The sequence below is a fragment of the Mastigoproctus giganteus genome, chromosome 10 (assembly GCF_048544385.1).
Source record: "Mastigoproctus giganteus isolate SK-2022 chromosome 10, ASM4854438v1, whole genome shotgun sequence".
In the NCBI taxonomy this organism is placed as follows: domain Eukaryota; kingdom Metazoa; phylum Arthropoda; class Arachnida; order Uropygi; family Thelyphonidae; genus Mastigoproctus; species Mastigoproctus giganteus.
This window is the reverse complement of record NC_143584.1, coordinates 107,717,543-107,744,007: the sequence shown is the minus strand read 5'-3', so window position 1 is coordinate 107,744,007 and position 26,465 is coordinate 107,717,543. Positions and strand designations below refer to the sequence as shown.

At 37.9% G+C, this 26,465-nt stretch overlaps 1 protein-coding gene across 2 annotated transcripts in view; it reads right to left on the bottom strand.

The window, feature by feature from the left end:
• Positions 1 to 3,499: 3,499 nt before the first annotated feature.
• The window catches only part of Tti1 (Telo2 interacting protein 1), a 600,292-nt gene continuing 577,326 nt past the window's right edge, over positions 3,500 to 26,465 (bottom strand). Inside the window, exon 23 of one of the 2 annotated variants that reach the window (XM_090382195.1) lies at positions 3,500 to 3,712. In XM_090382195.1, the coding sequence (XP_090238321.1) occupies positions 3,512 to 3,712 (201 nt within the window). In that variant the 3' untranslated portion in view covers positions 3,500 to 3,511. The remainder of the gene's footprint in view (positions 3,713 to 26,465) is intronic. The other variant, XR_016547507.1, reaches the window with a different exon arrangement.

Here is a 26,465-nt window from a genome sequence, read left to right as displayed (position 1 = left end):
GTAGTAAAGCATGTCATTGTGATATTTGGAACACTGTTGGGTTCAATCTGATAACTTTGATTTCCTTAATGCTCGAACAACTGGGACATTACTCAAAAAACCTGTTGAATGATTCGGCAGGCACGTGAGAGGCGATAACTGAAATTTCTTTCAGCAGTCCATTGTCCATTACTTTGGGGTATGGTCTCATGCTATTTCTATTCATGGGAAATGCATCATCTCCCACATAAGGCAAAGGCACTTGTTTTAGAGATAGTGGCTCCTCTGGAGGGAGATTTCATTGCTTCTCATTCAGTTTTCTGAAAAAAGATGAATCCCGAAAAACAATTCTGTCAGTTATTCTGCCCTGGCATAGAACATCTACAAATGTAAAGAAAAAATTAGTGCCTAAAGTCATCAGCACCACACTGAAAGCGCCCTTGTAGTTAACGAATTCTGAGGCACTGTTAAAAGGACACTGGATTACTGTTTTTCATCTATACTACCTAGGCAGTGAGGAAAATTACAAGTTTGATTGGTTCAGCTAGTTTTTATGAAACTAGCTGAACTTTGGAAACCAAACTAAACTAAAAAATCTATTGTTAGGGTCACCAAGGAAATCACTTCAACTATCTACGCGTATTGTCTGTAAATTGTGTGTTCTCTGGTCGATTTGCCAGCTTTGCTGGACGAAAAACCTGTTTTTCCAGGTGGAAACCTTTCTATCTAGCCCTGAGACTGACTAATTCAGCCATGGAGTGAAAAAAAGTACCTAAAAGTTCGTAACGTGATCAAAGAGATTCAAAACTGGGACTTTTCCACCGGGTATGAGGAAGGCAGTGACAATACCACTGTGATATCCATGCAGACATGAGGCCAAGACTTGGCAAGACTAGGATCATTTTATCCATGTGCTGAACCAGACTTACAGAAGAGTGGGTCTTAATATTTAATCATACAGCTGAATTTTCTTACATTAGTATTAACAGTGGCAAAATATTGCAAGGAAGCAAGTTATACAGTAGGGGCTCACACCCAGGTTCCTGAGCTGGATATCATCATTCTTTTCTTTCTTGGTGATTCCCTTCTACTTTTCTATCTCTCTCTCTCTCTCTCTTTCAGAGTAACTAGGGAACTTTTTTTTTTTTTTTTTGGCTGTTGCAGCATAAGCCCCAGGCTTCCTTGCACCACATAGCTAATAATAATAATAATAAAAAGAGAATATCCAGTTCATTTATCCACCAGATGGCAATTTGTTCCAATTATCAATTACTCTCTGGCTAAAAGCAAATTTTCTCACATCAATCTAATCTTGAAGCCATCCTATTTTCAATTTAAGTTTACATCCCCTTATATGTTGTAGAAGAAAGAATAAGTATGAACAATAGCATTTAGTTTACTTAATCCATTTAATGCCTTGAACACTTCAATCAGATCTCCTTGCAGATGTCTTCAATCAGACCTCCTTTCAGTTCTGCATTTGGCAGAACTGAAGTCTTTTGTGGTAAGAGTACTGTTTCATATCCCCCCTTAGCTAAACTTCTCTGCACGAATTCCAAGAACTGAAAGGAGGTCTGATTGAAGACATCTGCAAGGAGATCTGATTGCATTCTTCCTAAAATGATAGACCATTTAGACAGGAATGCACTCATACTGCAGTCACAGCATGGATTTGTTAAGGAGTGATCTTGTCTGACCAACCTCTGAATACTACGATGCAGTAACAAATCAACTGGATGCAAAAAATAATTTTGATATGATATACTTGGATTTCAAGAAAGCTTTTGGTACTTTTACACATAAAAGACTGCTCTAAAAATTGGAGCAGTGTGGCATTAAGGACAAGTTACTGCTCTAGATAAAGAGACAGTTGAGCGGGAGAAGACAGTGTGGTTATTAATGGATACTACTCTTTATAGACTAATGTTATTAGTGGAGTGCCCAATGGTACGGTGCTGGACCAACTGTTGCTTTCTATATATATTATCGATGAAAGTATATCAGGATTAATGTCAAAGTTTGTAGATGATAGAAAGGTTGACAGTGATGTTAATGGCAGTAATCAGAGTAGGCGATTGTGACAAGAACGAAATGGCAGTTGTAGTTTAACATTGGCAAATGCAAATGGGTAGCAGCTATCTCAGATTAATGTATATGAATGTGTGGTACTATACTAAGGATAGTGGAAAATGAAAAAGACCTGAGGGTATTTGTATAGTGAGATATGAAGTTCTCAGAGTGATGCAGGCAGGCTGCAAGGCTAGTTCATGGGGGTTTTGTCAATGATATGTTGTCGTTGTTGTCATTTGGTTTTTAGGAGCATTAGCAACTAAGGCCATATTGCTCCGGGATATGCGGTGGTCATTCCCTGACCTTTCCGCATCCACCGTATTTGGTGGTGATGGGCTCGAACCCCAGTCTAATCAAGAAGCGTGTGCTACGCACTGCTGCTCCTTCCCACCTGGCTACGGAGGCGCCTGTGAATGATGAAGTAACTTTGTTAGCAAGGAAAAAGAAATGATTATTACACACAATTGTGTGTAAATTTCAGGTGTCTAAAGACTAGACACCTGAAAGGTGATCAATTGAGGTGTTTAAGGCTTTGAATGGATTAAGCAAGTATAATGCTGATGTCATTCTTATTCTTGCTCAGATCATACATATGAGGGGGCATAAATTCAGAGTGTAGGATGGTTGCAGGATAGATGTGCTGAAGTTTGCCTTCAGCTAGAGGGCAGTTGATTTCTGGAACAAGCTTCCATCTGTAGTTGTGAAAGTAGGTAGTCTGAATAAATTCTTGGAAGAACTAGAGAAAATATTGGAGGGAATGGACAGGTGATGCGGGAGTTTTTTTTTTTTTTTTTTTTGTTATGCTTTATAACCTTGTTTTCTTGTATCATATGCCAAATTCTACTAGTACTACTACTGCTGCTGCTACTACTACTACTGCTGTTGCTACTACTGCTGCTGCTGCTAAAAATAATAATAACAATAATATTAAGATCCAGTCACAGTTCAAATATAGGCTTAAGCAGCTAACATTTATCTTTCCTTCATTTACACTTTCTACTTCTACTCTTTGGAACAATGAGCAGAAGTAGAAGGTGTAAATAAATGTTTCATATTTATTCTTCCTTCATATGCATTTCCTAAAAATTATAATGTATGGAAATTCAAGTCCAATTTTAAAGACACTTTCATTTTTTGCAATCTTCATTCCCACACGTAGTACAGACAAGCATATTATAGTTTTTAATACTTTTTGTGTTTAGAGTTATCATCAAAAAAATAAATTTAGAGACAGTTACTAACCCCACTCTCATTATGAACATTAATGTGTCAGAGAAGTTAAATAAGCATAATAAACATACATCTATCTCCATATTTCTCATTTCACATAGCTATGTAAACTGCTATCACAAAGTTCAAAATACACAGAAATTAACAAATGATGTATTTTATTAAACAAACTGAATTGCACTTTTTATTGACTTCCCAGTTTATAAACTCATGACTTGGGAAAAGGTGTATATTAACTGAATTTTCTCGATAACAGCTGCAATAGTTGTTGAATGCTATATTGAAACTCTTTGTCGGGTTTAGGAAATTGTGCACAAGAAAGCTGTTGGCAAGGAGGGGAAGATTCCCTCAAAGGCCCAGACGTTATACTGAGATTTAGCCAAATAATATCAGGATCCAAACACATGAAATGTTCCAATGCCTTTAAAGATGCCTGAAATGAAAACAAGGTAGATAATATTAAAAAAGTAACTATATTAAAAATATTTAAAGTGAGAAAGTAAGGCATGTAATTACACTGGTATCCAAAGCCTGAGCAATAAATCCACAATGAAATAAATTAAAACATGCAATTTAAATATTTATATTTAGTATTATGAGTTAAAATAAAGCTACTGGTCCTTTTAGAACTGTTGCCCCCAGGTAACACATGGCACCAAGCTATGAGAACAACATGGTGCTATTTTTTTTTTTTTTTTTTTTAAGTGAACCCCAAACACAAGAGGTATTAGAACCTATAGTACTTAGTACCGTGCTTGGGTTAAAGGAGAAGTATGGGGTATCCATAGGAATACGATTTTATTTTTCATTTTTTAGTGGACTCTATTTCTTTATTTATCTAACAAAAAAAAGATGTAAACTGTCTTTCATATGCTTGATTAAGCCATAAAAACAAGGCCAAAAATGCAGTCAAACAAACAAAGATTTTCCAATAAAAATTTTTGAAAATGGAGTCCATGCAACTCTATGTTCTTTTATAATTGGGGAAAGTAGAAATTATTAATATCTGGCATCAGTGCTACGGTATACTAACACTTGACCTTTTATCAATGGATTGCAACACTTATTGAATGTAATTTTGATTATGAAAGTCAAAAGAAAGTTTTTTTTTTCAATGTTAGTTTCAATGAAATAAACTTTTACTAATCTTCCCAAAGAACACAGAAAGATTATAAATATAAAATATAAACATGAAAATATCAGTCTCTTCAATTTTCATATTTATACAGTATCATTTAAACATACAAGTATATGTTACAAACCCCAGGTCCTGAGCTGAATATCATCATTCTTATCTTTCTTGATGATTCTCTTCTACTCTCTCTCACTCCCCCCCCCCCCGGGTGACTCAGAATTTTTTTTTGGTTACTGCTGAATAAGCCTCAGGCTTCCTTGCACCATATGGCTGCTAATAATAATAATAATAATATCACTGGAGAAAGACGTTGTGACAAAAGTACAATACCTAGTTTTTGGCAGTAAAATGCTAGAAATAGTTGAGATAGAGTATTTTAATTTTTTTTTTTTTTTTTAATTCTCACATTATATTGGATAATAAATTGCTAGTCTGGGAGAGAGGGGGAACACTGGGAGCTGAATGATTTTGTGATAACATAGAGTAAAATGGAAGAGAATTATTAAAGCCAAACAAAACAAGGCACCTACGGTGAATGGCACCTCTCCAATTAGTATTAGCATTAGTAAAGGCATATGATGCAAGAATGCAAGCTTATACAGAATTAGCGAAAAAAAAAAAAAAAAATTCCCATTTCACACAACCATTTGCTCTAAATGGTTTGTCCAGTTCTTTCTTGAATTTATTTAAGTTATCAACTTTCACAATGACATGGAAATTTGTTCTGGGAATCAACTACCTGCTGGCTAAAGGCAAATTTCTGCACATCTATTCTATAACTGTCTTTCATCAATTTGAATTTATGCCACCTTGGGTGCTCTTACCAAGAAAGGCTTAAATTCTACAAATTTCATTGTTTGGAGACTAGGCAAAAAAGGGCAAATTCAAGGCCTTGTACACTTTCCTCACAGGAAAGTGTATAAGGCCTTGAATGGGTTGAGCATGCTTGATTCTGATGGGATTCTTCCACTTGCTCAGATTACGAACCTGAGCAACTTTACAGCTTTCCTAAAATGAGGCCTCCAGACCTGTATTCATTACTCAAGGCATCACCTGATCACTGCCTTATACAAAGGAATAATCACCTCCTTCTCCCTAGCAAAATTCCTGTATATCACTGACAAGACCCCCATGACCTGCTCTGGCATTACCCCTAGGTCTTTTTCATTCTCTACTAACCTGAGTGCAGTATCACACAATTCATATGTTTCTCGGGTTACTTCTACCAGTATGCAGTACAGGAAGTTCTCGACTTTACAAGTTAATTCGTTCCTAGTGCACGCCTGTAAAGCAAAAACTCATAAAGCAGGAATTAAATCCCATAGACATAATGTTAAAAATAGGAGTTACGTTCTCGCCAATGAAATTGGTTAGCTAATTAGTTTGTTTAAACAATGATTGATTTATCCAAAGGAATGAAAACGTAGCCTGTAAAATCAAGCAAATTATAATAATAAAGAAATTATTTATGACTTACAAATTTTAAAGAATGTTTATTCTTCATCATCGACAAAATACACACTCGTTGATCACTTATTATTGGCTCGGCACTCGTTAGTTTGTTGCAAAAGGAGTCGTCTTCTTCAGAAATGCTTCAAGAGGCTCTTGTTTCCAAGACAATCTTCTCTTTTCTTTATAAATTTCAATAACATGCATAAGCATTTTTTAACGGAATGCACAAATTGCAACTAACACAATTTGTGCAGAGTAGCAAGTTTATGAAGCTTAAAAAAAAAGGAATGATGAGATGATTCTGATAATTTATTTATGTTTTTTATACAATTGAAGATTCATAATTATTCACCACAATAACGTAAAAACCCATGAAATTACAGATATCAGTATGTTCACAAATGCAATAACATTGAGTTTACTTCCCATTTATAATTGCTTGCAGTAACAGAAAAGCCCAATAAACTGGAAAGTGCAAATTGTTTTTATTATTTTATAGTCATGACCACCAGAAATGTGCTTTAGAAAAATGTCACAAAGGTGTTCAAAATTGGTTCTAATAACAGAACATATAATAACGATGAAAGTGCAGTGCATTTTAGTGATTTGAATTGGTAACTAATACAATTTGCACTATAAAAAAAAAGACCTTTTAGAGAGTTAAATAGCAAAAATTCCAACTTCAGAGGTCATGGAAGAATTACCAAAAAAACAATGTGTTATTGGGTTCACATTACAATATTTTCACGATACAATTGTGTCTCTGGAATGGACTAATATTGTAAAGTTGGGTACACTGTATTATATAGCTATATGCATTGTTTGAAATGCAGTATTTATGAATGTTTAATATTCATTTTTTGCAATTAATGTTCATATTTTCGATTTTGTTGATACTTGATAATTTGAAAAAAAAAAAAAAAAAACTCGTAAACCTGGGAACTTGTAAAGCGAGAACTGCCAGTACTTTGTGTTTGTCAATGTTAAACTTCAGTTGCCACTGCTCAGCCCATCCACCCAACTTTCCTAGATAATGTTGGAGTAGCACACTGCCATTACTGTTAACAACTCTGCCAACCTTTGTATCATCTGTAAATTTGGACATTAAGCCTGATTTCATACATTCATTAATATCCTTAATAAATATACAAAAAAACAAAACAACAATAAGCCCAACACTGAACCCTGGGGAACCCCACTAATAAAATTAGTCCATGAAGAGCAGTGTCCATTGATTACCACTCTCTGTCTTCTCCCACTCAACCGCCCTTTTATCCATTGTAGCAACTTGCCCTTAATGCCATACTGCTCCAATTTGTACAGCAGTCTTCCATGTGCAACAGTATCAAAAGCTTTCCTCAAATCGAAGTATATGATATCAAAATTATTTTTTGCATCCAGTTCCTTTGTAACCACATCATATTATCCAATCAAATTGGTCAGACAAGACTTCACCTTAACAAACCCATGCTGTGTCTGAATTATTACTGCAGTCTTGTCTAAATGATCCTGCAATGCTTCTTTAATCAGCAACTCTGTTATTTTCTCTGGAACAGAAGTTAAACTAACAGGTCTGTAATTACTTGTGTCAACCTTTGTGAATTGGGGATACATTTGCACATCTCCAGTCCGTGGGGACCTCCCCTGAGTCCAAGAATGCCCTCATGATTATGGTTAAGGATTTGCTTACTTCCTTTGCCACCTCCTTTAATATAACTGGATAGATCCTATCCACTCTGGTGCCTTTCTTTTGTTTAACTTCAACAATTTCTCCTCGACTTTGCTCCCACTTATTACCAAATCATTAAGCTCCCATTATATTAAAGAAGGCAACAAATGAGGTAAGCAAACCTTTATCCATGATTATGAGACCATCCTTGGATTTGGGAAGTCCCTATGGATTGGAGATATGCAAATGTATCCCCAATTCACAAAAGGAGGATCAAAGAGTGATATGAGTAATTACAGACTTGTTAGTGATGCAGCAACTTGACTTCTGTTCCAGTGAAAATAATGGAATCATTGGTTAAAGAAGTAATTTGGGCCAACCTGGCAGGAATGCAGTTATACTGCAAGTCACAGAATGGATCTGTTAAGGGGTGATCTTGTTTGCCTATCTAATTAGATATTATGATGTAAGGGAACTAGATGCAAAAAATAATATTGACATTATGTACTTAGATTTCAGAAAAGCTTTTGATGTCACTGCACATAAAAGACTGCTCTACAAATTAGAGCACTGTGGCATCAACAGCAAGTTACTGTTAAGGATATAGGGATGGCTGAGTGGGAGAAGATAAAGAGTGGTCATTAATGGCACTGCTCGTCTTGGATTAATGTTATTAGAGGATTCTCCGAGGGTACACTGATTGGCCCATTGTTGTTTTCTATATTAATTAATGATATTGACGAAGGCATATCAGTCTTAATGTCTATGTTTGCAGATAATACGAAGATTGGGAGGGTAGTTAATTGCAATAATCTGGGTATGCTACTGAAACAAGACCTAAACAAATTAGGCAGATGGGCTGATAAACCGTAACTGAAGTTTAATATTGATAAATGCAGGGTACTTCATATGAGTAACAGTAATTCCAGATTAATGCATCAGCTGTGTGACCTATCACACTCAGGGTAGTTGAGAATGGGGAAAAAAAAAAAAAAAAAAAAGACCTGAGGGTAATTGTGCAGTCAGATATGACTTCAAAATTACCGTGAGGAGTGCAAATAGGCTACCAGGACACCTCATGGGGTTTTTTCAATGATATGCAGGAATTTTTCTATCAGGGATAATGTGATTATCCTATATGGGTCTGAAAGCCTTACTTTAGGAAGGATGCAGATCTGTTGGAATGAGTTCAGAGAAGAGCAACAAGATTAGTGAGGGTAGCAAATGGTTGCTCTTAACAACGAAAGTTTCAATTCACCAAATTACAGTATTGGAGAGTAGGCACTTGCAAGGATATCTGATTGAGGTTTTTAAGGTCATGAATTTAAGGTAAAGGAAATGAGGATTGAGTAAGCCCAACGTTGATGGCATTCTTCCTCTTGCTGAGACTACACAAGAGGGGGGCATAAATTCAAATTGAGGAATGATGGTTGCAATGTAAATATGTGGAAATTTCGCTTCAGCCAGCAAGTGGTTGAATAGTTGGAACTGTTGCAGAGGTGGGTAAGTTGAATAAATTTAAGGAGGAACTAGAGAAAACTAAAACTGTTAGAGGGGATGAACAGGTGATATGGGAAGTGTTGGATTTTTTATTTTTTGCTGATGCTGTATAAGTTTGCTTTTTTTCATCATTTGCCACTACCAATATTAATTAGATCAAAAAATATTTCAAGTTTAATGATAGAATACATTTGGTTTTGTGAACAATCACTGTGCTAAGATGCTGCGAGGATTTAAATTATATATATGCATATTCTTCAAATATTCAGTCAGCCAATTTGTGTTTTCTGTAATATTCTAACTGGAATGTCACAACTTTTGGGTTATATTTTTAATAATCTTATGCTTGTTAGAAAAATTGTAGCTACCGAACAGCTTTTCTGGTCACAATGTTACTACAGTGAAACTTCCCTTTAACGGACAGCCATGGGGAATGAAAATGTGTCCGTTAGAGAGAAGTGTCCGCTAACAAGAAGTCTGAGGGAGAAAAAAAAAAAGAAAGAAAGAAAAATTGTTAAACGTTTAATGTAAAATTATATTAAAATATATACAGATTTTGAACAATATTTTTGTAAATAATATACAATTACATACACAAGAGATAAAGAAAAATCGTTAAACGTTTAATGTAAAATTAAATTAAATTATATACAGATTTTGCACAATATTTTTGTGCAAAATCTGTATATAATTTAATATTATGACTTTTATCTTAAGAAAAATACATACAGTAATCACTTATTTTCTTCTGCACCTTCTTCTGGCTGATAATTTTGTTTTCAACATTTGTTTGGAGTGAAGAAACCATCGAAAGTCCTTCAGTATCTTCTTCAGCGGCGAAAAACATTTTTAAACGATTGATTTGTATGAGCGCTTCTTCTATTTTCATCGGTGGTTCGTCGTTAATATGTTCTTCGACAGAATGACTTCCTTCCATTTCTTCATCCTCATGAGGAACTTCTTGAAAAATATCGATGATAATGTCGTTGATATCTAGAGCACCATCTTCTGTAGTGAGGTTTGAGTCTATATCTTTGTAGCCAGGGTCACTTGAAGCGGAAGTATCGTACATTATCAATAGATGTTGAAGTTCTTGTTCTTCTTGGTGCTCCACATTGCTGTTCACAACTTCAATTTTTGCATTTGAGAAGCCAGACTTTACAAAACAGTTCATGATAGTTTGTTTTCTAATTGCGTTTACTGAAGAGGAAATCCATTGAATCGCATCTAGGATGCTGATTTTCTTTGCAAGGTCACTCGCACATGTTACGTCGTTCATGTTTGCAATGAGATGTCTTAAAACACGTTTTCTGTAGTGAAGTTTAAAATTTTTTATTATCCCTTGATCCAAGGGCTGACACTGCAGATGTGTTTGGTGGCAGAAAAACGATTTGAATGTTGGACAATTCAATGTGCGGGTGAGATCCAGCATTATCCATGAAAAGAATAATTTTTCTGTTTTGACGAATCATGTTTTGGTTAAAGTGACTTATCCATTCGCTCATGATATCTCGTGTCATCCACGCTTTTTTATTAGACTTCCAGTCAACATCCAAAAGATTCAACTTTATGCCCTTGAAACAACGAGGATTTTGTGGGTTTCCTATAACAAGAGGTTGTTCAAAGTCTCCCAGCATATTTGTACACAATAGTACAGTCAAACATTACTTAGAAATTTTTCCGCCCTGGCACTTTTCGTTTTTAAGACACTGTTTTCTCAGGAAGAGCTTTAAAAAAACAACCCTGTTTCGTCACAGTTGCAAATATCCTTAGCTTCAAAATCACGACATAAATCTTCCAATTTGACGGTCCACTCTGTTACAACCCCAGTATCAACAGATCCACCTTCACCACTTGCGGTTTTCCAAGAAATTTTATGCCTAGTTCTGAACTTGTCTAGCCATCCCACAGAAGCTTTCAACTCATTTACTCCCATAGATTTCGCAACCTCCAAAGCCTTTTCCCTAATAATAAGCCCATTAATGGGAATTTTTTAGCACGTTCGCGACAAAACCACTCATACGTAACATTGTCAATTTGAAGTCCAACAGTTTTCGGGAATGATTTTTGAACCTGATCATTTCCGTGTTGCCAAAATTGTTTGAGCAGTTCATTTTTTTTTTCTTTAGGATGTCGCTTACCTGCGTCTTCCCGATTTTGAATTTTGCAGCGAGATTACGAACACTATTTTTTGCCGATCATGCGCATTAATGAGTTCGACTTTATCTTTTAAAGTTAAATGTTTACGAGAAGACATTGTGCACTTCACACGACACTGAACAAAACTGAAACTGAAAAGACGAAAGGCCGACCATATTCCTCCACCTGCACACACCGAATTCATCAGAAGTTTTACATGTGCCTTAAAATTCTTGAAAAAGGGTTTAGAACCGCGACGTAAACCTTGATAAAATTCAGAGAATCGGAAATAGAAAATAAACACATGATTGAGGCAATACGTGGAAGAAACGTTCCTAGAAAAAGGGCCGTGAGCTCGCCCGCTGTCCGTTATGGGGAGATCAAATTAAGTGCTAATCTAAACGAAACAGTGCAGATTGCCTGTCCGCGTCCGTTACAGAGAATGTCCGCTAGACAGAAGCTGCAAACACGTTAAAACCAATGGAGGTGAGTTGGGGAATTTGAAAATGTCCGTTGTAGAGAGATGTCCGTTAACGAGAGGTGTCCGTTAGGAGAAGTTTCACTGTATTCTATATCACTCATATTACAATTTCCTGCTTAGATATAAAGATATAGTAGATATTGTGATGTGGATGCATTGGAACAATTGCTTTCCTTTGTGTTAAGTATAGTACTTCAACAAGAAGCTCCAATTCTGAAGATATAACAAGGTGAATTTCAGTTGCCTTTTCATAAAAATTATATAAAACCAACAATTGAATGCAGTGTTACTGAAAGAAGAAACTAACAATTCAATTATAAATGTGACATGTAGTTTGTATGCAGTTTTTGAAGTTTAAGAGTGTAGTGTATATTTATATCTATTCTGCAAACTTTCGACTGGTGATTTTTTTGCTGCTTCTGCCAACACACATGCAGTTACACCAGACCAGAATTACTATGCACTGCTGTTAAGCTCAATGGAATCACAACATTATTATAGTAAACAGAGATAATGCACTTCCTATTTCCATAGTTACAATCCTAATTTCAGAAACTTAAATTCCTTAGCAATGAATATCTTCAGAATGGATAAAAATCTAGGTTTACAATCACTTCTCCCCCCCCCTTTTCATAAAATCTTATACAAAATGAACTGTGAGGGGTTAAATCAGGAGACATTGGAGGTTATTTAACTGGTCTGAATAAATGGACCGCCTTAATAAATGATTGGATACCCCTCTTAGTTTGCATTGGGCATATTCAAGTAAAATTAAATGAAGGCTCTCTAAACTGAGTGGCTTAAAAAAAAAAACAATACAAATCACCTTTTGAACAGATCTTCCCACCTTAGATCAATTAACCAAGTTTTAGGACCAAGTAACTGATTTTTAGTTTGTACATTGGGATTATCATGTTCCCCATGGTGATTAACACTGCCATTCAGTTTGCACTTGTCTAATCTGTCTAAATGATTTTGTTGAGAATATTTTCATTTTCACAGACCTTCTCAATCAGTTTCAAAAAAATTTCAATCTTCTAACAGGATCATCCTCATTTAAGGCTTGATATAATTTTCAATAAACACTTTATATCCTAAGTCTAAAAAATTCTTATAACAGAAACATGTTTTAATTTCAGTTCAGAAGACAGCCATTATGCTGACTTATGAGGACCACTTTGTAGCTATGTTAGCAAAAGGTCTACCATTTCTACAAAGATTCAGAATACTCTTTAATCTAATTCTTTATTAACTGTTGATTTGCTGGCAAAGCAGAATTAAAATATTTTGGCCATTCTCTACAGATAAGCCACACTATGCAATTTGTAAAAAAAAAACATTTAGAATTATTACTTTTTTATCTAACTGCAGCATCCTGCTAACAAATTTTAAAGGGTTTAAAATTTGTTAGAATTTTTTAAAATTTTGTTTAAAAAAATATATATATATAAATAAAAAAAAAGCAAACCTAATTTTATCTCTAAGTTCAGTTTATTCACGCTCATAATATACAGAGCATGCTACAGCAAAAAAAACACTTCCCACATCATCTGTCTATTCCCTCCAATAGTTTAGTTCTTCCTGGAATTTATTCAAACTACCCACTTTCACAACAACAGATGGAAGTTTAGTTTTAGTATTAATTGTGACAAATGATGAAAGAAAGTAAGCTTATAATGCATCAGCCAAAAAACCCCATCCCCACATCATCTGACCATCCCTTCCAATAATTTATCTAGTTCTTCCTGGAATTTATTGAAACTACCCACTTCCACAACAGATGGAAGATTAGTTTTAGTAGTTTATTTTATTTTTTTTGTTAGTTGTTGGTGCATTGGCTTCTGTGACCATAATGCACCTCCCAAAGTTTTTGCATTTTTTTTCTCTGATCCAAGCCCGAAGCAGGATTCGAACTAGTGACCTTTGGGTTGCCAGGCAGGCACTTTATCCACCTAGTCTGGTTGGCAGTTTTAGTAGTGACAAATGATGAAAGAAAGTAAGCTTATAAGGCATCAGCCAAAAAACATCACCTGTCCATCCCCTCCAATAATTTATGTAGTTTTTCCTGGAATTTATTGAAACTACCCACTTCCACAATAGATGGAAGTTTTTTCTAACAATTGTTCCAACCATCCTTACTCAATTTGAATTTATGCCCCCCCTCATGTGTGTAGTCTGAGCAAGAGGAAGAATAACATCAGCATCGAGCTTGCTCAATCCATTTAAAACATTAAACACCTCAATCAGATCACCTTGCAGGTGCTTAGTCTCCAGACACTGCATCTTGCAGAACTGAAGCCTTTCTTGGTAAAACCACCTCTTCGTTCCATTCACTAATCTTTTAGCTCTTCTTTGCACCTATTCCACGTTCCACCTATTCCAGGGGAGGGAAACCAAATAAAATATATATTGCAAAAGGAAGTTGTTCCTTTAAACAAGTTTGATGAATAATTTAATTAGTGCCAAATAAGGCAAACAACAAAACATTAAAACTTAATTAAAAACCAATACATCAGGTGGTGCTGATGACTCCTTGATGGTTGTTGTTGATATCTGCGTGAAATATCACACAGATATCAACAACTACATGGTTGGTGGGTGTGACATTTCATATATGACATGGGTACATTAGGCCAGCTTTATTTCTAGTTTAACAAGCTATATGAAATGCAAAGAGAAACATTTATTAAAATGTTCAACTAACAACAAAAGCTGAAGTTGACATATATGTGGGGGGTGGGAACCATTAATTTAGAACAGAACTCATAAAATAGGATGAAAATAATGCAGAATTTCACACTTAATAGCAGAAATGAGGGCCACAGTAAAATTTTTACATGTGCTCTTCAGGAAATGTATACACGACTCTCATCAAAGATGCACAATATACAAATTTCATGCTCCTTCTATAAATAGGATTTACTGGCATTTTTCACTTTTCGGAATTCTTGTTATAGAATGAAACTGATTTATTTTATTTTACAATGGCATGGAAATGTTCTGATGACTGCCAGTGACAAAGAGCCACTAAAGTATGGAGATGAGCTAACCACATGAGCAGGTTGCCAGATTCCTCAGTGGGTGACAAAGTTTGTTTGTTTGTTATTTGGTTTTTAGGAGCATTAGCAACTAAGGCCATATTGCTCCGGGGATATGCGGTGGTCATTCCCTGACCTTTCAGCATTCTCCATATTTGGTGGTCACGGGCTCAAACCCCGGTCTAATCAAGAAGCGTGTGCTACGCACTGCTGCTCCTGCCCACCTGGCTACGGAGGCGCTGGGATGACAAAGTAATATCAAGGCCATGGAAACAATTTCAGGAGACACAAAGAACATGCGGCACATATGAATGCTATTCACAAGCAATAATACCAAAAAGATTGTTAACATTTGTCCTTGTATCCTTGTAGTCTCCTTTGTTTAAGCCTTTGCAGCCTTCAAAGGAGACTCTATGTTAGAAAACTTGAAATGTATACATTCATTAACCTTTCTCTCTCTTTGTAAATCCCTTCTGTAATAACAACACCACTCTGGATGGTTTTCGATATTTGTAAACTAATATCTGCTTTTAACACAGTTTTTTATGCTGATTTCAGAAATGTTATTCATTTTTTTATATCACGTATCATATTTTCACAAATCACTTAAGTTGATGTCATGAGTTGTACTATTGAATGTATTAAGCTAGGAGTAAATGCTGGGAATTTGTAAGCTAAATCTTCACATGTTAGCAACACTGCCTTCAGTCATTTGTTTCTCGACCTTGAAAGCTACATGTATTAGTGTTTATCAGTGCGAGCTCAGTTTATTGTGTCAAACTTGTGCTGAAAAGTGAATAAAATGTCTTCACGTAAGTGCTTGAAAAACCCGAACTTATTTTGTAATATTTGTGAACGTGTTTTTTTTTAAGCAGGCCGTTATCAATTATTTAATGTGTTTAAGCTTTATTTAAGCTATTAACCTCCACAACAACAGACAGACGGAAGTTTGTTCCAGCAATTAGCAACCCACTGGCTAAAGGCAAATTTCCGCACATATATTCTACAACTGTCTTTCCTCAATTTGAATTTATGCAGCCTCAGATGCAGAATCTGAGCAAGAGGAAGAATCTCATCAGCACTGAGCTTACTCAAACCATTTAAGACCTTATACACCTCAATCATATCATCTCACAGGTGCCTAGTCACCAGATTCTGCAATTTGCAGAACTTAAGCCTGCCTTTCCTGGTAAGAGCAATCCTTTGTTCCGCTTACTAATCTCATTGCCCTTCTCCATGCTTGTTCCAGCAGCTCTACATCTTTCCTAAAATGAGGCCTCCAGACCTGTATGTAGTACCGAAGGTGTGGACTGACCATTGCCTTATACAAGGGGATAATCACCTCCTTATGCCTGCTAGCAAAATTCCTATATATCACTGACAAGACCCCATGAGTTACTCTTGCAGCCTGTCTGCAGTGTTCAGAAAACTTCATATCTGACTGCATAATTACCCCCAGGTCTTTTTCATTCTCCACTATCCTGAGTGTAGTACCGCACAGTTGGTATGTTACTCTGGGGTTACTGCTACACATATGCAGCACTTTGCATTTGTCAGTGTTAAACTTCAGTTGCCATCTCTCAGCCCTTCTGCTCAACTTTTCCAGATCCTGTTGCAGTAGCATACCATCTTTACTGTCATTAACAACCCGACCAACCTTGATATCATCTGCAAACTTGGACTTGAAGCCTTATATGCCTTTATCAATATCAATGATAAATACAGACAACAATAATGGGCCGAACACAGACTCCTAGGGGAAACACGTTAGTCCACGAAGAGCAGTGTCCATTGATTACCACTCTCTGTCTTCTCCCATTCAACCATCCCTTTATCCATAGCAGCAGCTTGTCCTTAATGCTATACTGCTCCAACTTGTACAGTAATGTCAGATGACATCCAGTTTCAGTTCATGATCTAGGTGGAGGTTATGAAATTCTGATGACAGAAATGGAAACAATTTTTTAAAGGAGATAATTGGAATCCAAACAAGAATAGTTGCAATATTGCAACTATTCTTTTTTCCGTCACATGTTTTGCAAGTGGCAGGAAATGCTTTGACCCAATCATCCATGAACAATGCTGACTGATCATGGCTTAGGGGTTGTTTTGCAATTGGATTTATTGCAATTATGAAAAGAGTGGGACTCAATACTAACCCTTGAAGGCCACCTTTTTTTTTTGATAGTGCAGTCTGGAAGTGCAGTTGGAAGTTTTGGACGAAAATGGACAAATATCCACATAGTCCATGGTAGCATAATTGGTTAAGGACTCCATACTTCAGGGTGGTGTCTTATGCTTTGTTGATATCAAAACAAACCATTATCTGATGTTCAGATTGCAGAAAGGCATTTCTGATCAAACCTTCCAATTGTATCAAAATGTCCAAGGTGGTTCTATTTCATTTGAGCCCATTCTGGATATTGTGTAGGAGGCTGTACATTTTTAGATATCACATGAATCTGTGACTTAACATTTTCTCCAAAACCTTGCAAAGGCAGACCCCACCAATTATTCAAATTGGTGGGGTCTTTTCCAAGTTTTAGGAAAGAAAGAGCAATGGCATGGTACCATTGTTCTGAGAACCAGTTTTCTGTATAGATTCTATTATAGAAAAACAGAAGTAACTAACTGTAAAGAACTTTCACTCAGTTGCACGATCACTGAGTAATGAATGTGGTCTGGTCCCAGCCCTGTGCCTAGATCAGTGTTTCCCAAACGTTTTTAGTCACGGAACACTTTTCATCTCACAACATATTGTCCAAAGTACCTGGAAGGTTTTCATAGTAAACTAAATGTCAAAAAGTAAAAATAATCATATATTGACAGACATTAGTCCTATAAGTATAATGAGAATATTTAATAAGAGGTGATAGGGGGCACCTGAGTTATGGTCACCAAATATTTCCCTTGTTTCTAAAATATGAAAAATATGAAGGTGCTTTATGAATATTACAATTAATCCAGCTTATAGCAATTTTGTAAATAACATAGTCAAGGACTGAATATTTCTAGAAGGTATAATTGTACATTACTACAAAAATACTTGACTACACAGTCTTATAACTATAATTAAATTCTTGCTGTTATTATTGAGCTGAGTTTTGGAAGCAATGTATGTTTTACATTTTATATTTAAACCAGATAGGATGCAAGTTCTGTATACATGTTTTCTTTATTTTAATAAATAGTGTTATGTGTTATTTAATGTCTCGTTCTCACTGCCAATATTCTAATACACCAGAAGAAACAAGTAAGAACCAGTAAAGTTCTTACATGAATAAGTAAAAAATTTACTGGGTTGAATAAGTCTTAGTGACTATTCAATTTAATCACAACGCAAGTCAAATGCTGCAGTGGTCAAGGGCCTACAAACCCAGACTACTGAGGGCTGTAGACTATGTCCTAACCAGGACGAACACCTCATTCAATATAAGTACCACAGGAAAAGTAAGACAGCCAAAAGAAAGGGGAGGGGGGAACAGAAAGCCCCACTAAACACCACGAGAGGGAGACAGACAACAAACGACAAAAACACTCTTTGTTTTTCAAGTTCACTAAGCATTTCCTCTTCCAAAGCACCAAGGAAGTCCTAATGTGAAATTACTTTTGATGTAATAAGTGATATGTGGGGAGTTACTGTAACCAGTAGCCCTCCAAACTGGTTTAATAACCTCTCTGACTAGTTGGATTGGCAGTTTTGACAAGTAAATCATCTGATCAGATTTACAGTACTTACAGCACCAGCAATACTTTGAAGTTCTTTTTGTATCCTGTAAAAGTAATAGCTTGCCTACTCGAATTGCACTGGTTAAATGCATTATTAAGAAAGTCTGAGCTGGATATATATATATATATACAGTAAACCCCCGCTATTCGCGGGGATTACGTTCCTGAGAAATGCCGCGAATACCGAAAACGCGAATACTGAGTTATGGCTCCCATAGTAATAAAGGGGTTCCGTTCCAAAGTATGAAATATATAAGAAAAACTAGTCTAAAATTTTGTCTATTTATGTATTATATGTACCTTCATAATATGACTATGTATTGTGAAATGCAAGCATAAGGCATAGAAATGAAAATAAGAAACAATTTAATATTAAATGTAATATTTATTAGAAATTTCAAACAAATCTTTCAAACCAGCATCTTTGCTAGCTAAAAAACCTATCCCGCCAGTGATATCACCAGTTTTGCTAAAGCGTTGATAAAGGAGTTTTGCGTTTTCACGAATGATAAGTGAATTTAACGGAATTTTATTTTGAGTTCGGTCTTCTATCCACAGATTTAAAGCTTTTTCCATTTTTTCTAATTTAACATCACGAGTTACAGAGCAAATTTTTGAAGCAATTAGCGCGTTTTCACGGACACTACGGCGGATTTTTTCTTCCGATTTCTTGATTGATCGTACCGTTGACTCATTGATTTTATAATGTTTTGCCACTGAAGAGACACTTTCATCATTAGAAATTTTATCTAATAACTCAATTTTATTCGCTAATGTAATCACCTTCTTTGATTTTTTCACATTTCTCTTGTTATTCGTAGTCATATTTTTGTAGGGGTTAGAAAGAACTTGTCCATAATAAAGTCACTTTCTTCCGTTAACATACTCGAAAAAGTCTGTTTTACACTACAAAACGGTAGATTTATCACTTTTTTAAGCATATCAATTTATAAATTGATAAATTTATTCAATTTATAAGCATATAAATTAAAAGCAAACGACGAAACCTTCCATAACAAGCGCATAACACATATTGAACAAGGATTAGCGAGAAACTTCACGCTCGCGAATTTGTCACCCCTCTCCCCCCACCCACTGAGCGCTGTTTTGACCGGGAAAGATAATTTTAGCCACGCCAATGTTTTTTTATGGCGGAAAATATTCACGGCGCTTTAAAATTCCCATTTTTTAGGTTTCATTTTATATTAAATCGGCGATCGCGAATACACGAAACCGCGAATAGCGGGGGTTTACTGTATATCTAAATTAAGCTTCTGTCTCTTAGCTGATTACATATTTTTGGCACCAGCTTTCCTTCTTGTCTGGGCTGCATCTAAAAAATGAGAGGTACTATCATTAAGTTCTGGTCATGGATTTCTCCCTTTGGCCCAAGGGAGAAATCCATGAGGTTATCTTTACCACCAAAGTTTCTGGCTCCACCACGGGGGTTGCAGTAGCAGTGTCTCAAGGGTGACCAAATGGTGTAAGGTTAACGTTAGTAGAAAAGAGAAAAATAAGAAAGGTGACTTTCCTTTGGGAGTTTGCTTATAGCACATAAAACAAGATCTGCTTCAATTAAAGGAAACAGAATAAAAAACTTCTTAAAACTAAACAAAAACGGTAGCTTTGAGAAACACTATGAACACTTTGAATCACATTGAGAATTTCTTGGCTCATGACCACTTGGTACCTGGGGTCTTAGGTACTGCTGTAACAACGCAAAATATAGTGGACCCCCTGTTTTATGACTGGTTCACTGGAACTCGGCAACGTCGTTCCCCTAGCCTATGCAGATGATGTGGTTCTGATGCTGCCTGGGGGATCTAGGATGCAACTGGAGAACACCGCCAACAGAGCAATAGAAACTCTAGAGGACCTAACAACAATAACTTGAAAATCTCATCCTCGAAGACAAGATCTATATTATTAAAAGGAGCCCAAGACACCAGACGACCCCCTCAAATCACGATACAAGGTAACACAATTAAGCTTACCACCGAATTAAAGCACCTTGGAGTCGTACTAGACAAGAACCTGAGCTTTACACCACATATAGTACACTTACGGAAGAAAATTAGAGGATACGCTGCACTTTTTGCGCGAATCACACACACACAAGGAATGGGGTTTGAGGAGGAAAACCCTCAGCCTCTACTATAAAGCTATTTTCCTGCCAGCGATTACATATTCTGCTGGAATATGGTATCGCAAGGCGATCACTGCAGTGAACCGGAAAAAATTGGAGACTACGCAGCGACACATACTCATAACCATCTCGAGAGCATGTAACACTGTAAGTACCCACGCACTCCAGGCCCTAACAGGATCCCTCCCTCTGGACCTGGAGATTGTTAAGCATGGGCTACTCTATCAACTGACCAAAGGCAGAACGGCAACATGCCTCGACTACACCATAGATCTGTCAAATGATTTCAAAGTAGAAAGAAACCGTCTCTCCGCTTACCTAAAACAAACTTGGCAGGTCCGCTGGGAGACCTCCAGCAAAGGTGCAATAACTAGAAAATTTCTACCCAACATACAGCTGGTATACCCGGTTTATCCAGCATGGCTCTCACCAGGACTCTACACAACCTACCTGCTGACGGGACACGGGGCCATTAGAGACAAACTACAAGGATTTGGACTGAGTGATACACCGTTTTGCCTCTGTGGTGAACGTGAAACGTGGGAGCACCTAATGTACAGTTGCCCACTATATGAGGACCTCTATTGTAGATTCATTACTAGAACACAGCTTAACCCCCGTAATCAAGAAGACCTCGCCATAACTGAAGTTGACACATACAAGGCATTCGCGCAGCTGGCCCAGGACCTCTTCACAAGGAGAAGGACGCTCCCACAGCCTCAACCACTGCAGTAAAGAACCATGCCATGCAGACCAGCAGAAAGCCTACACAACCACGGAAACCTTCCCAGATGATAAACTGACACCAGAGTGAAACAACCAAGGAATTAAACCTCACAGCTGAGTCTACCTGAAGTCACAATCTCTATGACTACCGACAGATGTATCCACCTGACGTGACAACCCGATTAGACAACCTCATCCAGCACAGGCATTTGACAACCTGATCAAGACAAGACTACCATGCAAGGGCTCAGAGAAATGACTGCAGCACATTGCTGCCACCTAGCCATATGGCGATCTGGGTTGGTAGCCTTGACCAGCCTGCTTTCACTCCTATTCCTTGGTGTGGGGGGGGGGAGATGGCTCACTGTCTTCTCCTCCTCCTGCCATCCCCCTTTCCCTCTGGTGGGGCATGGGCATGCCCCACTGACTGCAGGGGCCATCTACCCTATTGGCTCCTTAATTCTCTTTTTCCCCCCCTAGCCTTCAGTCTCCCTACCTTTCTCTTTGACTATACACCGTGAAAGGCCCAAGCATCCAAATTTAAATTAGCACCAAAATTATTGCCCGCCCAATTAGGCCTCTAGAACCTGTCATTTTAGCGTACAACCCCATGGTAATTTCGGGGAACAAACCCCACGTACTATCTCGTAATCCCACATACTATCTCGATTTTGCAACTATACCACCGCGATCATTTTTTTTTTTTTTTTCTATAGGACCCATCCGCTGAAATCCCAGGAAATTAGGCGGCGGGACCTGCCAGAGTATAATAAATTTTAAGGTACACCTGGCCAGCCTTCTCGTTGGCATAGTACGGGCAACGCCGGGTCCCATCAGGGGCTCGACGGCCAATAGGCCAGAAGAACAATGGGCACAACATACTACACAACACATGATCCCACACTTTTAAATCTCTGGCCTTGAATGAGTACTGTCCCTCGATACAGCGAACATTCGCGGAGATGGGAGAAATTCCTGGTGCCGTTTGACCCTCAACATACTTTGTACGATCAAATTACTTAGCGAATAGTCCGTACACAATGCTCAACTGACCAAACAACTTGGCATTGAACATTCTCTAGTTCGATGGGGGTGGCCACAATCGATGTCTCTCTGGCTACTAGACACTAAGGCAGAACTTCTGGGATGCAAGGAACCTGTACACTGCAACCATATGCCAGCGTTAGATGCGCGTTGAGAACACCTTGTTTCTACCACTGGGAATGATAACCCCTGGGGCAGGGTATACAGAGTAACCACAAGCAAAGTCCCTCTACTAATGCTAATGCTAGTAAATAATTACTAGCATTAGCATTAGTAGAGGCATATGATGCAAGAAAGCAAGCTTATGCAGCATCAGCCAAAAAAAAAACCCTTTCACTTCGCCCTCCATTCGTTCAAAATACCTGTCCAGCTGAGCCTTAAATTTATTTAGGCTATCAACTTCTATAACAAGGGATGGAAGTCTGTTCCACCAACCAACTACCTGCTGGCTAAAGGCAAATTTTCGCACATCTATCCTACATCTGTCTTTCCTCAATCTGAATTTATGCCCTCTCAGGTGATTATTCTGAGCAAGAGGAAGAATCCCATCGGCATTGAGCATGCTCAAACCATTCAAGGCTTTATACACCTCTATCAGATCACCTCGCCGGCCCTAGTCTCTAGACACTGTAATTTGCAAAACTTAAGCCTTTCTTCGTAAGAGCAACCCTTTGTTCCATCCATTCACTAATCTTGTTGCCCTTCTCTGTACTCATTCCAGCAGCTCTACATCCTTCTTGAAATGAGGCCCCCAGACCTGTATGGTCAATGGTCAATGGTCATTGCCTTGTGTGATCATTGCCTTATACAAGGGAATAAACAACTCCTTATCCCTGCTAGAAAAATTCCTGTATATCATTGACAAGACACCATGAGCTACTCTTGCAGCCCATCTGCACTGTTCAGAAAACTTCATATCTGCCTGCACAATTATTCCCCAGGCCCTTTTCATTCTCTACCACTGTCAGTGTAGTACCACAGAGTTGATATGTTGCTCTGGGGTTACTGTTTCCCATATGTACTTTACATTTGTCAATGTTAAACTTCATCTGCCACCTCTCAGCCCAATCTGGTCAACCTTTCCAGATCCTGTTGCAGCAGCATAGCGTAGTGCCCTTAACAACCCTGGCAACCTTTGTATCATCTGCAAACTTGGACATTAAGCTTGATATACCATCATCATATCATTTATAAATACAGAAAACAATAATGGACCCAACACTGAACCCTGAGGGACTCCACAATGAGCAGTGTACATTGATTACAACTCTCTGCCTTCTCCCCCTCAACCACCCTTTTATCCATAGCAACAATTTGTCTCCAATGCCACACTGCTCCAATTTGTGCAGCAGTCTTCCATGTGCAACAATATCAAAAGCCTTTCTAAGATCCAAATATATAATATCAAAGTTATTCCCTGCATCCAGTTCTTTTGTGACTGCATCATAATATCCAATCAAATTGGTCAGGCAAGACTTTTCCTTAACAAAACCATGATGTGTCCAAGCTACAACTGAAGTCTTGTCTAGATGATCCTGCAGTGCTTCTTTAACCAGTGGCTCCATTAATTTTCCTGGAATAGAAGTTAAACTCACAGGTCTATAATTACTTGTGTCAGCCTTTGATCCTCCTTTGTGAATTGGGGTCACATTTGCACATCTCCAGTCTATGGGTACCTCCCCTGTGTCCAAGGAAGCTCTTATAATTATGTCTAAGGGTTTACTTATTTCCTTTGCTGCCTCCTTTAATATAACTGGATAGATCTCATCCACCCCGGTGCCTTTCTTGTGTTTATCTTCAACAATTTCTCCTCCACTTTACTCTCAGTTATTACAAGATTATCTAGCTTACTGCCAGAGTTGAATACACCTCTGGCATTCCCCTTCCTGAATGACTCCTCATGTGTGAATGTCGATGCAAAATATTCATTTAGTTTGTTAGCAACCTGAGCAGGATCATCAACAGTTGAACCATCGATATCAAGTGGACCAATCTGATTCATCCCCTTCCTTCTAGAGTTTACATAAGTAAAGAACTCTTTGCTGTTTTCCTTTGCATCCTTTGCCAAAGATTTCTCGTAATCTGCCTTCGCCTGCCTAACCTCCTTTGTAACTTGGTTACAGAACAACTTATATCTATCATTCGGCTTCTGTGTTACATGTTAATTTATATGTATCCCATGCATTTTTCTTCTCTGCCATATGCCTCAGTTCATCTGATATCCATTTAGGCCTAAACCTTGAACAATATTTCTTAGTTGGTATGTAAAGCCTAGTAGCTTCCAAGATAAGTTCTTTGAATGCTTCTCATTTTGAATTTGCTGTTAGTAACATCATCAGTTGGTCCCACTGTATAGAATTTAAATACTGTCTCAGACCATCGTAGTCGCCTTTACGAAAGCAAAAACCCTTCCCTTTAACCCTGATGGTAGTTACCTCTTTGAGTAAATCCCACTTCAGCACACTGTGATCACTATCATCTAGTGGTTCCTTTATCTGCAAATTCATAATGCATGCATCATCACTGCTGATAATCAGATTAAGGATATTACTCATTCTGGTTGCCTCCAGAACATTCTGATGTAGAAAACAATCATCCAATAAATCCACAAAAGCCTTGCTAGTGTGTGTGTGTGACCAACCCACAAATTCCAGTCAATATCTGGGAAATTAAAATCCCCCATTATAAGACTCTCTGATTTACTGGCCCACTCTATTTCCCCGTACAGTTTATTATACTCATCAGAGTCATTAGGCCTATAGCACACTCCTACTCTCAATTTTGATCTCCCAATGCTTATGTCACACCAAACTGACTCGACACTGCACTGTCCAGCGATGTCAACTGGCTTGACTTCCTTGGATTTTATGTGTTTCTTAACTAATAGCATAACCCCTCCTCCTTTCTATCCTGTCTATCCTTTCTGTAGAAGTTGTACTCGCCAAATTCCAGTTCTGCATTCCTTATATCTGTGTGACAGCATGTCTCTGATATCCCAACAATATCTGCCTGATGTTTTGAGCAATACCTCAAATTTATCATGGATACCATGTATGTACAAAGGGTACTAGGAAAGTTTTGCAATATGACACAACAATGAATCACAGGAAGCTGCTTGTTGCTGCATGTTGAGACATGTTCATACGTGCATAGTAGCCGCCGCGCCAAGTCGATGGGCTCAGTTATTCATTAGTAGTGAGAGTGTAAAGTGCTTGCGATGGCATCGTGGTCACGAAATGAGATAAGGACAGTTTTGCGGTATAATTTCGTGCGTGGTTTAACCATAGACCAGTGCTTAGAAGAAATGACTCTTGCACTAGATGATTGTCCACATCGCACAACGATATTCAGGTGGTATAGAGAATTCCAAAGGGAAATTTCACTTTGGAGGATTCTGAGAGGCCGGGAAGGCCACGAACGTCAGTTACTGCTGTGAGGAAAATGCTTGACGAAAACAGGCGAGTGACCTACCAACAGATAGAGGATACTTTGGGCCTAAATGCACCAGCAATTCGTTCGATTCTGCAAGATCATTTGCACGTAAAGAAACTTTGTTCTCTCTGGGTGCCGCATTAACTGACTGAAGAGCAGATGACACGACGTGTGACTTGGTGCCGGGAGATGTTAAAAAAGTTTGATAAGGGACAATCTCGGTATGTGAACAACATCGTGACAGGTGACGAGACTTGGCTGTACTATTACGATCTGCCGACCAAGGCTCAAAACAAAGTTTGGGTCTTTGATGATGATGACGACACACCCGTAATTGTCAGAAAATCCCGATCTGTAAAGAAGAAAATGATAGCTGTATTTTTCAAATCGAGTGGAATTGTGGAACGTGTCGTTTTGGACACGCAGAAGACAGTCACAGCTAAGTGGTATACTGAACAATGCCTGCCTAAAATCATTGGAACTATGAAGAACCTGCGGCCAAAGTCAAGAATGGACACCTGGTACCTCCATCACGATAATGCTGCAGCTCACCGCGCCAAAGACTGCACCGAATATTTGACCACGACAGGACTGAAACTTCTCGAGCACCCTCCCTACAGTCCAGACCTTGCTCCCTGCGACTTTGCACTGTTCCCGCATGTGAAAATGAAGCTAAAAGGGAGGCAGTTTTCCAG